This window comes from Atta colombica, unplaced genomic scaffold (genome assembly GCF_001594045.1).
Source record: "Atta colombica isolate Treedump-2 unplaced genomic scaffold, Acol1.0 scaffold51, whole genome shotgun sequence".
Taxonomy (NCBI): domain Eukaryota; kingdom Metazoa; phylum Arthropoda; class Insecta; order Hymenoptera; family Formicidae; genus Atta; species Atta colombica.
In genome coordinates this window covers 360,211-373,465 of record NW_017259541.1, presented here as the reverse complement: position 1 = coordinate 373,465, position 13,255 = coordinate 360,211, and the positions used below count along the sequence as shown (strand labels likewise).

At 32.2% G+C, this 13,255-nt stretch overlaps 1 protein-coding gene across 1 annotated transcript; it reads right to left on the bottom strand.

The window, feature by feature from the left end:
* Positions 1–7,057: 7,057 nt before the first annotated feature.
* Positions 7,058–7,545, bottom strand: LOC108691715 (the record flags this gene model as incomplete). The annotated part of the gene is made up of 3 exons (XM_018199580.1): positions 7,058–7,263; positions 7,383–7,422; positions 7,474–7,545. Coding segments are annotated over 3 exons (318 nt in total), but the record flags the coding sequence as incomplete, so codon positions are not given.
* Between the last annotated feature and the right edge of the window lie 5,710 nt (positions 7,546–13,255).

Genomic DNA, 13,255 nt, shown 5'->3' with positions numbered 1-13,255 from the left:
CTCTCTCTCTCTCTCTCTCTCTCTCTCTCTCTCTCTCTCTCTCTCTCTCTTTCTCTCTCTCTTTCTATCTCTCCCTCAGAAAAGCTTTTACCGCAGCTATCTCTTTTCCCTTTCTTTCTCTGTTTATCAATCTCTATTTTCCTCGCTGTCACTCTCTCTTCGTGAGTCCCGATCCTGCGTGACGTCCAGCGTGTCGTTCCTCCGTCGCTCTCACGTGGCTTACGACATGCGTCACTGCCAGTTGGGCTAATACGATCCTCGATCTGCGCACGAGCCAATCACACAACCGCCCGTCAGCTCTCTTTTCAGCAACCTCGACATGTTTTATCGCTTCTTCAGCGATCAGTCCTATCCCGGATCACCCTATCTGTCTTTTCGAGAGATTGATGTGATCGCTTAATCTACTAATAGTTCAATCTATGCATCGAAAACTTAGATAAGCAAGTGTCACCTGTCCGCCAATGCAATATTAACGGAGGAGGAGAAAAAAGTAGTCGTCTGTAGGATACTGAATATGGACCAGTCGATTCGTTGTCTCGTCCACAAATGGATATACCTACTCTCGCAGATCAAACACGTTTTACTCTCGATTGTGTGCCTGTAGTCTTCTCTCCGTTCACTTTCGCTTGCGAGAGCAAACTCCTTCTATGAGAACATATTGATGATCGTCTTAAAATGTTTCCACTTTTGATTAAATGCTCTACCGAACGCGAATGGATTTTCGGAGTAAATTTGTAAATTTCAAAAGATTTTGAAGAAACTTATTTAATTCTAAAATTATCTTTTGATCCTTGATTTTTGGAGTAATTTGCTGATTATCATTTCACAACCTTGGAATGTTCCAGAGATCACTATAAATGATCAGATTAAATTTTAAGGTAAAATAGCTGTAGTTATTATGAAATTTTTTCTCAGTTTTGCATTATGGAACACTGTCGACTTGTTTGACTTGTCAGAATTGTAGGCACTCTTTCTCTCTGCCTTTAGTTACCAAAATTGGTAAATATTTTTATTAAATTTCAACTTTTTAATCTTGATATGTTTAGTGCTGCTTATGGATGATCGCTCTCTGTCTCTTTTAATTCTTTATTATTCCCCTTCCCCACAGTTAGATTTTCAATTATTATTTCAATGTCCTGCAAGTTTTTCAATCTTTCAATTTTTTTAATTTTTTAAGTATATTTTTGTGTTCAAGTGTCAGATTTAAATCATTACTGTTATATCGATTTGTGTATATACTCGAATTACATTTTACATGAATATTGTATGGATAAAACTTGTAATCTATAATATCGGAACGTATTTAAACTCTCGATTCAAGCTTTCAGTTCGACAAAAAAACTTCTCTTATTTCTCACAATGACGTATAGATTATATTGGCACAACTTTTAAAAATGACAGCTGATTCCTCAAGAATTATCACCAATTTTTAGAAATCACGAACAATTTGTCGAGTGATATGTCAAAAGCATGCTGCAATTGATTAGACGAAGATGCACGCATCGATCGTCGTACTTGAGTGTCTCAGGACAGAAACACGACGAACCGAATTTCAAAGGACACGTTGCACTACGCGATGCACGATAAATTTCACGCCGCAAATCTACGAAAATTCGCGTTTGAAATTCCAACGTCGTCAAAATTCAAACGATCGACGCGATACGAAACGCACGACGCAGACGACGCTTCGCGAGGAGCGACCATATCGGTAGCGCGAGTCACATAAAATCACGATATCACCTAACCTCACTCCGCGACAGCACCAAACGTACTGAACTGAGCTTACTGAACTATAAGATACAACGCAGTTCATGCGCCGGAGCTAGCCAACCAACCTGCCCCCACCCCTCTCTCTCACCCTCTCACTCTCTCTCTCTCTCTCTCACTCTCACTCTCTCTCTCTCTCTCTCTCTCTCTCTCTCTCTCTCTCTTTCTGCCTACAATCCGTTCCGTAGGTGGCGATGAGGAACAGTGAGAAAAGAGAAGCGCGCCATACGATGACGTCACGTGATCATAAGAGAAATAGCGAGGGTAGTTCGATATAGCAGTGCGCAATTTGCATTACTTTGCGCGAAGATGCGTTCTACTTTATCGACATACGCCATACGAGACAAATATATCGGAGGAGCTGATCACGAGATAACAACTCTCTCAGAGAACATGCATGTTTGAAAGACATTCAAAAGACATTCTCTAAGTCTTTTCCAAAAAACACCTTTTAAACGTCTTTCAAACATTTTCGAAAGATACCAGAAAATTATTCAAGTTTTGGAACATGTGTAGTAATTTACATTATCGACTGCAAATTTTATTTATTATATAGATATAATATCGAGTGCATGACATGTGATCAATCTATGATTATAATACGTAACTTATAAAAATATTGAATATCAATTAATTTGGCATTATAATATTTTGTATTATATTATACTGTTTTACAACTACACAATTATGCGCGAAGCTGTCCGCGTTGAAGAAGAAAAATATGAAGTAATGATGCCGAGAATCGGCATCGAGAATCGGATTCTTTTTGTTCTTAAAAAAGCGATTTTTAATCGATTTTTTTATTTCTCGATTTTTTCGGAATCAATACTATTTTTCAGAGAATCGTATCGACGATTCTCAATTTTTAATCGTTAATTTGTAAAAATTGAGGATGCTTATCATGCAGCGGAATAGCATAATGCGGAACGAGAACAGAACCAAGCGTCCCGCATCAACTGTAATTGCAATAAGATGTAGCAATAAGCAAATCGGTCAATCACAATAGATTTATTTTACGTTTTCTATTGTGATTAGTTGATACGATTACTGCTACATCTTACTGTCTTATGTTTTTGTAAATGCCATGGGCTTTATACTAGAGAGCCTCACAGGGAGAGAGTAGCAAATTGCATCACGTGACCCATCTCTTCTGATTGAACATGGGCATCAAAGCTCCATAGGCATGGAAAAAATTGAAAAAAACTGGACACTCATGTGACTCCCGTCCTGGACATGGGCACGTGATACAATTTGCCACTCTGTGGAGAGAGGAGAGAGAGAGAGAGAGAGAGAGAGAGAGAGAGAGAGAGAGAGGCTTTCTACTTTATACTTAAGTCCACTAAAAATATATGATGAGTTGATGTTAATATATGTACAGTGAAGTACATTAATCGCTGGATCATAATAGCGGCCCGACTTATCGAAGATAAGAAAATATAGTATTAAAAAGTTGATAAAAAATTCAGAAAAAATTCTTAGAGTTCTAAGAGAAGAAAATTAATGATTTTTGTCTTTTTCTTTTGCAGTTTTTCTATAAAGTTGATAATATTTGAGTAAAAAAAAATAAACGTCGATAAGTCGGGCAGCTACTATAACCCAATGAATTAATGTACTGTATCATACACAACCAAAGAGTACATTACAATGTAATAATAATTATAAGAAATCTCATCTATATAATATAAATATTGTTATTTATAATATAAACATCATTATTTTGATAATTAATCTATTTTAACCTTATTTGTAAGGTGCTAAAAAAAAATTAGCAAAAGTGTAATTTTTTTTTTTTTAGAAGCTGACTGAGTTGCTGGGTAAAAAATCAAAAGAATCGATTATTCTGAATTGATTCTTTTCTATCCGATTAATCGATTGCTAAGAATCGAACTCAAAAAAATGGATCGATTCCAAAAATCGATCTTTTTTTTTAAGAATAAAAGTCAATACGTAGTCAAATATTAAAACGAATAAATCTCTTAACGGCATAAACCACAACGCAAGACGTTCGTAGCGAAAATTTTTTTTATATTTTAATCATATTACAATTAGAAAAATAATAAATGTTTCGACCTTAAATTAGGTCTTCAGTATTAAAAAATTTTTACAATTTCGGAATTACGCACATAATACAATGTCGCAGAATAATATAAAGAGTTTAAAATACCAAGTTATAGATTGTAAGAAAATTTTTTTCAAATTGATAATGTTCATAACAAGTTATCTTTGCTATGTTAAGTCTTCAAAAAGAAGAATAATCGGATATTATGTCGTATATAATCTTGTTAAATTGTCTATTATTAAAAATTCAGTCAGATTAATTCTATCGTTAGTCCTCTTTGATTATTCATATATAATTTCCAGATTCTATGTGCAATAATTTTTATGAATCCTAACAGGATGTGAATTTCTCGGATATTTTATTCGTTAACACAAATTCACCACATCCTGATAGGATAAAAAAATTTTTAACAATAGACAATTTCACTCAGAAAGTTTTCAACTGAAAAGTGAAATATTTTATAAAAATTGTAAAATATATCTGCAGCATTTCTGAGACAACAACTCTGGAATAGCAAAATGTCCGCGATTCTTGCACATGAAATCTTATTGAAAAGTAATTGATGAAATGTTAAAAAAAATCTGCAAACTTTTTGAAATACTATCAAAAAAATTTACAATACTTCAAAAATAATATTTAAATATATATTTAATTGATACTTAAATAATATTTAAATTTATTATGTCGATATAATAAATTTAAATATTATTTAAGTATCAATTAGACATATACTTAAATCATTTCTGAAGTACTTAAAATTTATTAAGAATTTTGTGATCTGTTTACAGAAATAAACTTATAAAATATTTCTCAAAAACTTTGATTAATTATTAGGTGTGGGAAAAAGTTCGTAGCGTTTTTAATGTCATCTAACAGGAAAAACAGATGGGTCAACAGACCAAGTTTTTTAATTGAAAGATCTAGCAAAGCTATGTTAAGGAGGAGAAGAGAGTTACACATTCTTTCGGCTTGCAGGCGATGGCATATGATCTATACGGATCAGATTGTTCTGAATTCGATATTTTCTCAGCAATGTCCGACGTCGTACGATATGAATTGTTGCAAGATATGCAAAGAATGCCCAGTAAACGAGAATGGATTAAAATGGATTGAATTTTTTTCTATCTGAATGCGTGTTTTAAAGTGAATATTTTTTTTTGGATTTAATTGAATTCAATTAGATTCAATTGGATGCAATTGGATTGAAAAACTGCATTTCCTATTCAAAATTTTGAATTAAACAATATTCACAATGCACAGAAAAAGTTAATATTATTTTTAGATTGAAAGGCATAGAGATATGCTCTATGCAATTCCTACTATAAATAAATAAAAATTCAGGATTGAAAAGCATTCATTTTAATATTCGTGAATCAATATTTCTGAAAATCTGAATCCATTTCAATTCATTTCAATCCATTCTCTTTGCTGGGCGAGTTTCTCCTTTATGTCCATTCTTGTTTGTGGCTCTTTATGATTTTCTGTTGTCGTTCATTTATATCTTGAACATCACGAATATTTGTCATCATGTAAAACTAAATCTAACTATTAAAGTTAGATAAATGTAATGGTAATGTAACGGTAAAAACTACGGTTATATCAGAAAAGTATGATAGCAAAACCTGCGGAAACAGATTTGGAGAAGAGTCTGCTGACAATTTTTGATTGCAGATTGGCAACAAATTGTAAACAGAGTCTGTATTATCAAATATTATATATTAACGAACTGTTAAACTACTGGCAACGTCTGCTGACATGTTTTAGTAACAAAAACCGAGCAGAATCTGCGCTTATCTAGTTATTTAAAATTTAAATATCTATTTATATTTTGATAGCCTGTGCGTGCAATCTAACCGCTGAGTTAGAGGTTTATTAGATTTAATCAGCTTATTAGATTAACCGAGCAAATGAACATAATTGGTTGTTACTTATAGATCCAACCAATCATGTTCAATCGCTCGGCAAACGTATCTAGCTACTTTGCTGTCTTAAATTCGCCCATAAAAGCTTGTCTGTTTCTGTCTTTCCGCGAGTTCTGATTGGTTTCCGCTTTTTCTCTTTTCTATCAAGGTGTGAACCAGCCTAATATATGTATTAAAATACTATAATATTTTAAACTATAATATTTTAAATAGTATTTTCATCTGTTCTCAGCAGTAGTAAAACTTGAAACAATTTTCATTTTGAGGAAAAATTTCTCTTTTGTGGGAATTTTTGAGAGAACAAAGAGAAAAGGGAAAAAACGAGTGAAATTTCCCAAAAATGTGAAAAAAATTATCCTTTTCTTTAAGAAAACGCCAATTCGGTAGTAGAGATCATATTACTATATGCATTGCCAATATTAAAAATCTATAGTTCATATTATGTATATTGTCGATTTTCAATACTGGCAGTGTATATCGGAATTTTAGAACATACATACTAAAATCATACCATATCTAACCAATGTAATAAAAGTGTTTACAACATCTATTTGTCCTTGTCTAAATGCTTGTTTGATGAAATGAACACATATGTTAGTATATGTGTATGTAGGGACTCTCCCCACTCTCACTTTAGAACATATACATGTACATTCAGAGCTCATATATAAATCACGCATAAGCGCACATAAACAAGCATTTAGATAAGGACAGACAGATGTTGCAGCACTTTTGGTCACTTATGGCCCTTCCAGTATATGTATGTTCTAAAGCCCATAGCACATACAAAAATGTACAAAGTCATAAGACGTAATCAGTAAGGAAATTGCTCAATCATGGTAGAGACTATAAAGCCAGTAGCAAATCCAATCTTATGATTTTCTTACTGATTTTGTTTTTTTGATTATGTTATACGGCCTTGTGTTTTTGTATGTGCCATGAGCTTAAAATCGGAACACGCTTAGAGTTGACGATCAGATTAACCTAAAATCATTAGATTAAGAAAATACCGTAATAGTTTGTCCAATTTTTTAAATATTTTACATCAAAATGTTGGAAAGTAAATGTTTTTTTAAATAAAATTTTCAAAATTTCCCTTATTTTTTCCATTAAAAAAATTATCTTAATAATTTCATTATTGTAAGAGCTTAGGTTTTCGAAAATTCCTTATTAAAATAATAAATATTATTAAAATAATAAAGAATTTTCGAAAACCTAAGCTCTTACAATAATGAAATTATTAAGATAATTTTTTTTAAGGGAAAAAATAAGGGAAATTTTAAGACAGAGAAAGAGAAAAAAGGAAAATTTATTTAGAATTTTCGTTCTTTATCTCGTTCTCTCTGTTGTCTTCACTTTCATCTTTTCTATCATTCCATAACTTTCTATTTATTTTTGCGCGTGATCGCGTTCTGCTGCTATATCTTTTTTTTGCCATACGGAGAGCCTCTTTCATTCCATTTTGGAATTCGAAACGACTTGGCTTATTGAAATGGCGATTTTTGCAAATGCTTTCTGAAAGAGAAAGACAAGATTGTTAAAATATAATGATAACATTACCAAAAAGTTCAAATAGAAAATAGAAAGAGATTTAGTCACATTAAGTTCAAATAGAAAATAGAAAGAGATTTTACTATAAATCGCTTGTATAATTCGAGTATTATACAACGGTCGCTATTCTTCATTATTCTTATTGCGTCCCCATCAAGTGAAATTTTTTAATACCGAATCGACGAAATTTTCTTTAAAGCACAAATTTATCGCTTCCTTTAAAGTAAATCCGCCAACGTAAGCAAAGTAATGTTACCTAAATAAAGAATGAGTATTTATTATTAGGATGCTATTACAAATCATACGATATATTTTTTAAGCCTGTTGGCTACAGGATAGACAGATCCTGTATTCTGATCCGAAAACATTTCTTTTCTGTATCTAATAAACAGGCTTGAAAAATTTATGTTACGATAAAACAGACAAATGTAAATTAGCCAAAAAGTACATTTTCGTTTATTGTACAACACATTATTAAGTGTGTTGATTAGCTGCAGGATAGAAAAATGATCTCTGGAATTTATTCTGCAGCCTTATACACTTGAAAATTTTGTCATGGGGCAAGTAAAAACGTATTCTAATGCTTACGCGCTTCTAATGTACTACACGCTTAAAACAACGTTTCAACTTTTTTGCTTTTTTAATTTTTTCCGTAACATTTATTCAGAACATTTTTTCTAATTAGTTTTTGAAATTCACATCTCTGTTAATCTTGTTTTTAATGTATTGTATCATTCATAATTTTTTCCGTAACCGAAAAATGTGAACAGAATTAGCCAATAATTCCGAAAAACTTCTTATTTTCATAACTGGCTCAAAAACATACACTCCGCATAAAGTTAGCTTTAAGAGGAGCAAATTAGCCTTTTTTTTAAACAAAAGAAAGAAATAATAGTTTAACAAAAAGAAAAAGAAAAGAATAGCTTAACAAAAGAGAGAACGAGAGAGACAGAATACGTAGCAAGGTAATTAATATGCTTGTATTTAATTTATTAATTTAATTTATTTTTTCAAAATCTGGAGACACGTAGAGTTTTGGCGCTAATCCAAGTGCAGCGACACTACTGTGCCTCTTTTACAAATAAAATTAATTCATTATTTTAGGTAATTATATTATTATTATTATGGAAGAACAAGTACATTATACATGCATTAATTCGTTACACTGTATTACATCGAATTGCTATTCAGTCCATTTAACGATGTCATATACGATGATTTTGATAATGATCAAGATTTTGACACGTACTAATTAGAAATAAATCTTTCCTTGTAAATGAAAGCATGAGGGGAAAGCATTATTTGCAAAGAGGGAAGCAATTATTTGCAAATCACTGGTACACAGTTTTGCATCGAATCTCAATGTGCATTATATTTCCTAAAAGAATATGAAATATATTTGATATAAAAAAACCTTTATTTGCAATTGTAAGGAAGATAAATGGTTATTCATGAGATAGACATTATGAAATCTGTTTATCAAAATTTTCCCATAGTATCAAAGTAAAAGATATTAAGTCATACATTTCCAGTAATTGAGAATTAAAATAGACTAAAATGCCGGATGTTCTTCGGATTTACTTTAAAGGAATCGATTAATCTATGTTTTAAAAAAAGTTTCGTCAATTCAATATTAAAAAATTTCACTTGGTGGAAACGCAATAGTAACGAAGAACAGCAACCGTTGTATAATACTCGTATACAAACAATTTATGGTACAATCTTTCTATTTTCTATTTAAACTTAATTTTTGGTTATCATTATTTTGACAATCTTGTCTTTCTCTTTCAGAAGGCGCATGCAGAAATCGCCATTTTGATAAGTCGCTCAGACTTTCTATGCAATATGAAAGAGACTAAATATATTTTTTTTAAAGAACTGGAAAGGAATACGAACAGTATCCGAGCAGAATACGGGCAGTAGGAGTCAAGCGCAGAAGACTTCGCGCAAATAAATAATATATCTATGAAGTGTGAAACTTCTTTATTCACTAAAACACGGTTATGTTTCGGTTCACTTTTGAGTCCTCCTCAGAGGCAACACAAACTAACATAAATAAATTGTAAATAAAAATTATCCTATCATGGTGAGCTCCCCTCGAGAATTTTAATGCTAGAATTAAATCCAAAAAGAATGAAAGAAAAAGAAAAAAAAAATGAACGAAAATTAGGAAATGGAAATATCGGAATAGAGAATATGAAAACTAATTTTTATCAAAAAACTTTAAGATTATAATTATCCTTAAAATAAGGATGCTCACCCTGATTACAAATTGCAAACTATTAGGTGTACAATTTTGCTTCCGCCGTTTCTTTTCCGAAATTCGAGATTTTATTGTAAAAAACTGGTTATACATTTATGATTCAAAGTATTGTCCATCGCTGGCCACTACTTTCTTGGCCCATCTTTCGGGTAGCATACGAATCCCGCATCGAAAAAACTGGTCATCTTTTGAGGCTATCCACGAATCGATCCAATTTTTTACTTCTTCATAAGACCGAAAGTGGTCAGCCAGGCCGTGTGCCATTGATCGAAACAAGTGATAGTCAGAGGGAGCAACATCTGAAGAATACGGCGGGTGGGATAGGACTTCCCATTTCAACGTTTCCAAGTATGTCTTGACCACTTTCTCAACATGGGGTCGAGCATTATCATGCTGCAAAATCACTTTATCATGTCTCTCGTTGTATTGCGGCCGTTTGTCTTTCAATGCTCGGTTCAAACGCATCAATTGCGTTCGATACCGATCGCCTGTGATTGTTTCAGTCGGTTTTAACAGTTCATAATACACTACGCCGAGCTGGTCCCACCAAATACAGAGCATGACCTTGGACGTCAAAATCACCGTTCTTGAAGCGTTGAAACTACTCACGACACGTTCTTTCACTAATAGCGACCTCACTATAAGTATTTGAGAGCATTCGATGAGCCTCAGCCGCAGATTTCTTCATATTGAAAATTAAAACTTCCCGCAAATGACAAGAATTTGGCTCGTAAACTGACATTTTCAATCGAGAATAACTTTATGATGCAGACACAAATCGACTAATGTTTCTATGGGATTATGTTGACAGATGCCCAAGTTTATTGTATGACGTCTATGATCTATTTATTTCGACCACCACTTACCGCTAAAGCCATCTATAGGAAAACGGCGGAAGCAAAGTTGTACACCTAATATATCGCAAACATTACTATGAATTCATAGTTCTTGATATTTTCGTATGCAGTAATGATCTTTCTGGCGTGATTTTTAATTACTTTCCAACTTTCATTTTCATGGAATTGATTAGCATTTTAATGGTAAATTTTTCCATTTGTAACCTTGAATAATATTAACTAAAACTAAAAGTGACTCACTGTGTCTGATACTGACTGTGATAGAAATATACAAGGTGAACCATTTAAGTTGATGCGCAGTCGTTCAAAAGTAGTGGAGAGCAATAAACTAATTAGCTTTTATCCAAGATGCAAAATTCAATATGGTCGATACTGAGTGTTGCCGTCGTATGTATCTTAGAAGTGTCAATAAAGAGTCAATATGCCAATATGTTTCGTAAAAAATTGTAAAAGTCACACAAATTATATATTTAATAAGAATGTGAAGTATGAACAGAAAATAGTAATTGTGTATTTTTTAATAAATGAATATATTGTAGTAAAATGATATTACTTTGAACGTTGCTTTTTAATAAATGTAACGTTGTTATCAAAAATCATGGAATACAATGATGCCAATGTGTACTCGTTTAAACTAGAAATTATTACGAGCTACTTTATGTGCAACTATGGTACTGCAATCCCAAATTTTGAAAGCATATGGATCAGTGGAAATGCATTCGATGATAAGAAAATAAATGCTTTGATAAAGGAGCGAATTTATACGTGCATCTTGAGATTTCAGATATTACTAAGGCCGTGGTAGTAAGACTGAGGACGCTCGCACGGAACGCTAGAGATCCGGATTTGATTTCTGGTTGAGGTATATTAAATATAATATTTTCCACAATAAAAATTAATTATTTACAGATTTCAATATGTTAATCAGCATTAAAGATCGTTTTTAAATCGTAACGGGCTCAACTCGCAACAATTTCTGTGTTCAATCGTTGTATTTTTGACCGATTGATTGATGTATCTGTACAACGTTCATTTATTAGCAATTTCTACAATTGCTAATAATTAATTAATTGCTAATATTTTTTTTATTTTGCGTAGGAGGAGAAAATCTTCGCTGCACCCTTTAACCGAGAAGATGCTCTGGTTCTTGCTCGGGCTTAGAAGACTAGTACTCTCCTGTCGCGAAAATGTCAATAGTATTATCATTCAGATCAATAGTAAAATCATTGGAATTAATGATAAAATTATATGGACTCAACGGCATTATCATTATCGAATGATTTTACTATTTGAAGCGTTCAATAAGAAAATTATTCGGTCAGTGATAAAATATTTTATCATTGGATGTAGTTCAATAGAAATATCATTCGACTAATGATATTAGTTACTACTGAATACATCAATAGGAATAATATGGTATAATATTTTGCCATTGGATTATTGTCAATATGAGTATCATTTGCATTGAAAGCTACTCATGTATACAATCCAGTGATGCTTTCAATGGAATACTGCTATTTTACAAATGGCAATATTTTACTACTGAAGATTTTATCAGTGACCGGTGATAAAATTTTCAATTGTAAAATATTACCCCAGATAACCAAGTGTGCGATATCCCACGATACCCGCACAAAATACCACTACTGTACTATTACTGTACTGCCACGAGGTGGCGATGTACGGCGTAATTATATAGCAGTACAAAAAGTGTACATGATGATGAAGAGTTTGAGAGAAGTTTGTCTTTGGTGCTACAAAAGTACAGCATATGATTTCCTAATCTAAAAATAGTCGTTATAACATTAAAATTAAATATTAGACAATAGCTAACTAGATGTTCAGTTAAACTAGACAAATTTCTATCAGGATCATATATTGAACAGATATATCATAGTTATACATCCATGATTATGTAGGTATTTGTAAATCGAAGTGCAGCGGTTTCCATACGATTTCAGAAGTCAAGAATAACGGATGACAGTATGCAACCGGATGGGTGACCGTTTTTCGAAGCATTATGAAATTAGTTACCGAATTTAAAAACTTTTTTTTTATTATAATTTTATGTGTATTCTGAAATAAGATATTAATCAATAATAATACTCATTTTAGCAATAAAATTAATATACTATTGAAAACATTATTAGCCAGTAATAAAATTCTCAGTGATAAAATATTACATTGGCAAAAACTCATTCAGCTTGCTATAAAATATTACTGAAAACGCCATTTTCAATGAGTTTTTCAATATACTTTTAATAGTAAATCATCTGTTTTTTCGCGGGCTGGTCGGTTTCGTCATTTCGATAACAGAAGACTCTCAAGGCCTGGGTTCATTTGGGTATGTTGGATTCGTCTAGGTTCTCTAAAAGAAATCGCCAACACGGGCGCCTACCAATTAAACCCCCTACCTTTCCCAAAAAAAGTAACCGCATAGAGCAAATGGAAAGGCCTCCAGAATCACTTATTCGGCATACTGCAGGGACCAATGCTAATATTTTAATTATATATATTAGGTATGGAAAGTTCATGACGTTTTTCCCGTTAGATAGCATTAAAAAAACGAACTTTTTCCCATACCTAATATATTTATTGTGTGTCAATATCTGTATTAACAAAAATTAAGTATTTTTAATTGTAATAATATAATTAATCAATTTAATTACAATTGTTTTATAATCTCCCCTGAATATATATGTACAGAAAGCGTCAACAAAATCCAGATAAATACATCACCCATGTGAAATCTATAACGTACCTCAGGCATCTGTTCCATAATTGTTCGCATAATTGTTTGCATCATTTTCAGTTTTGAAAGGTCTTAAAACGTCTA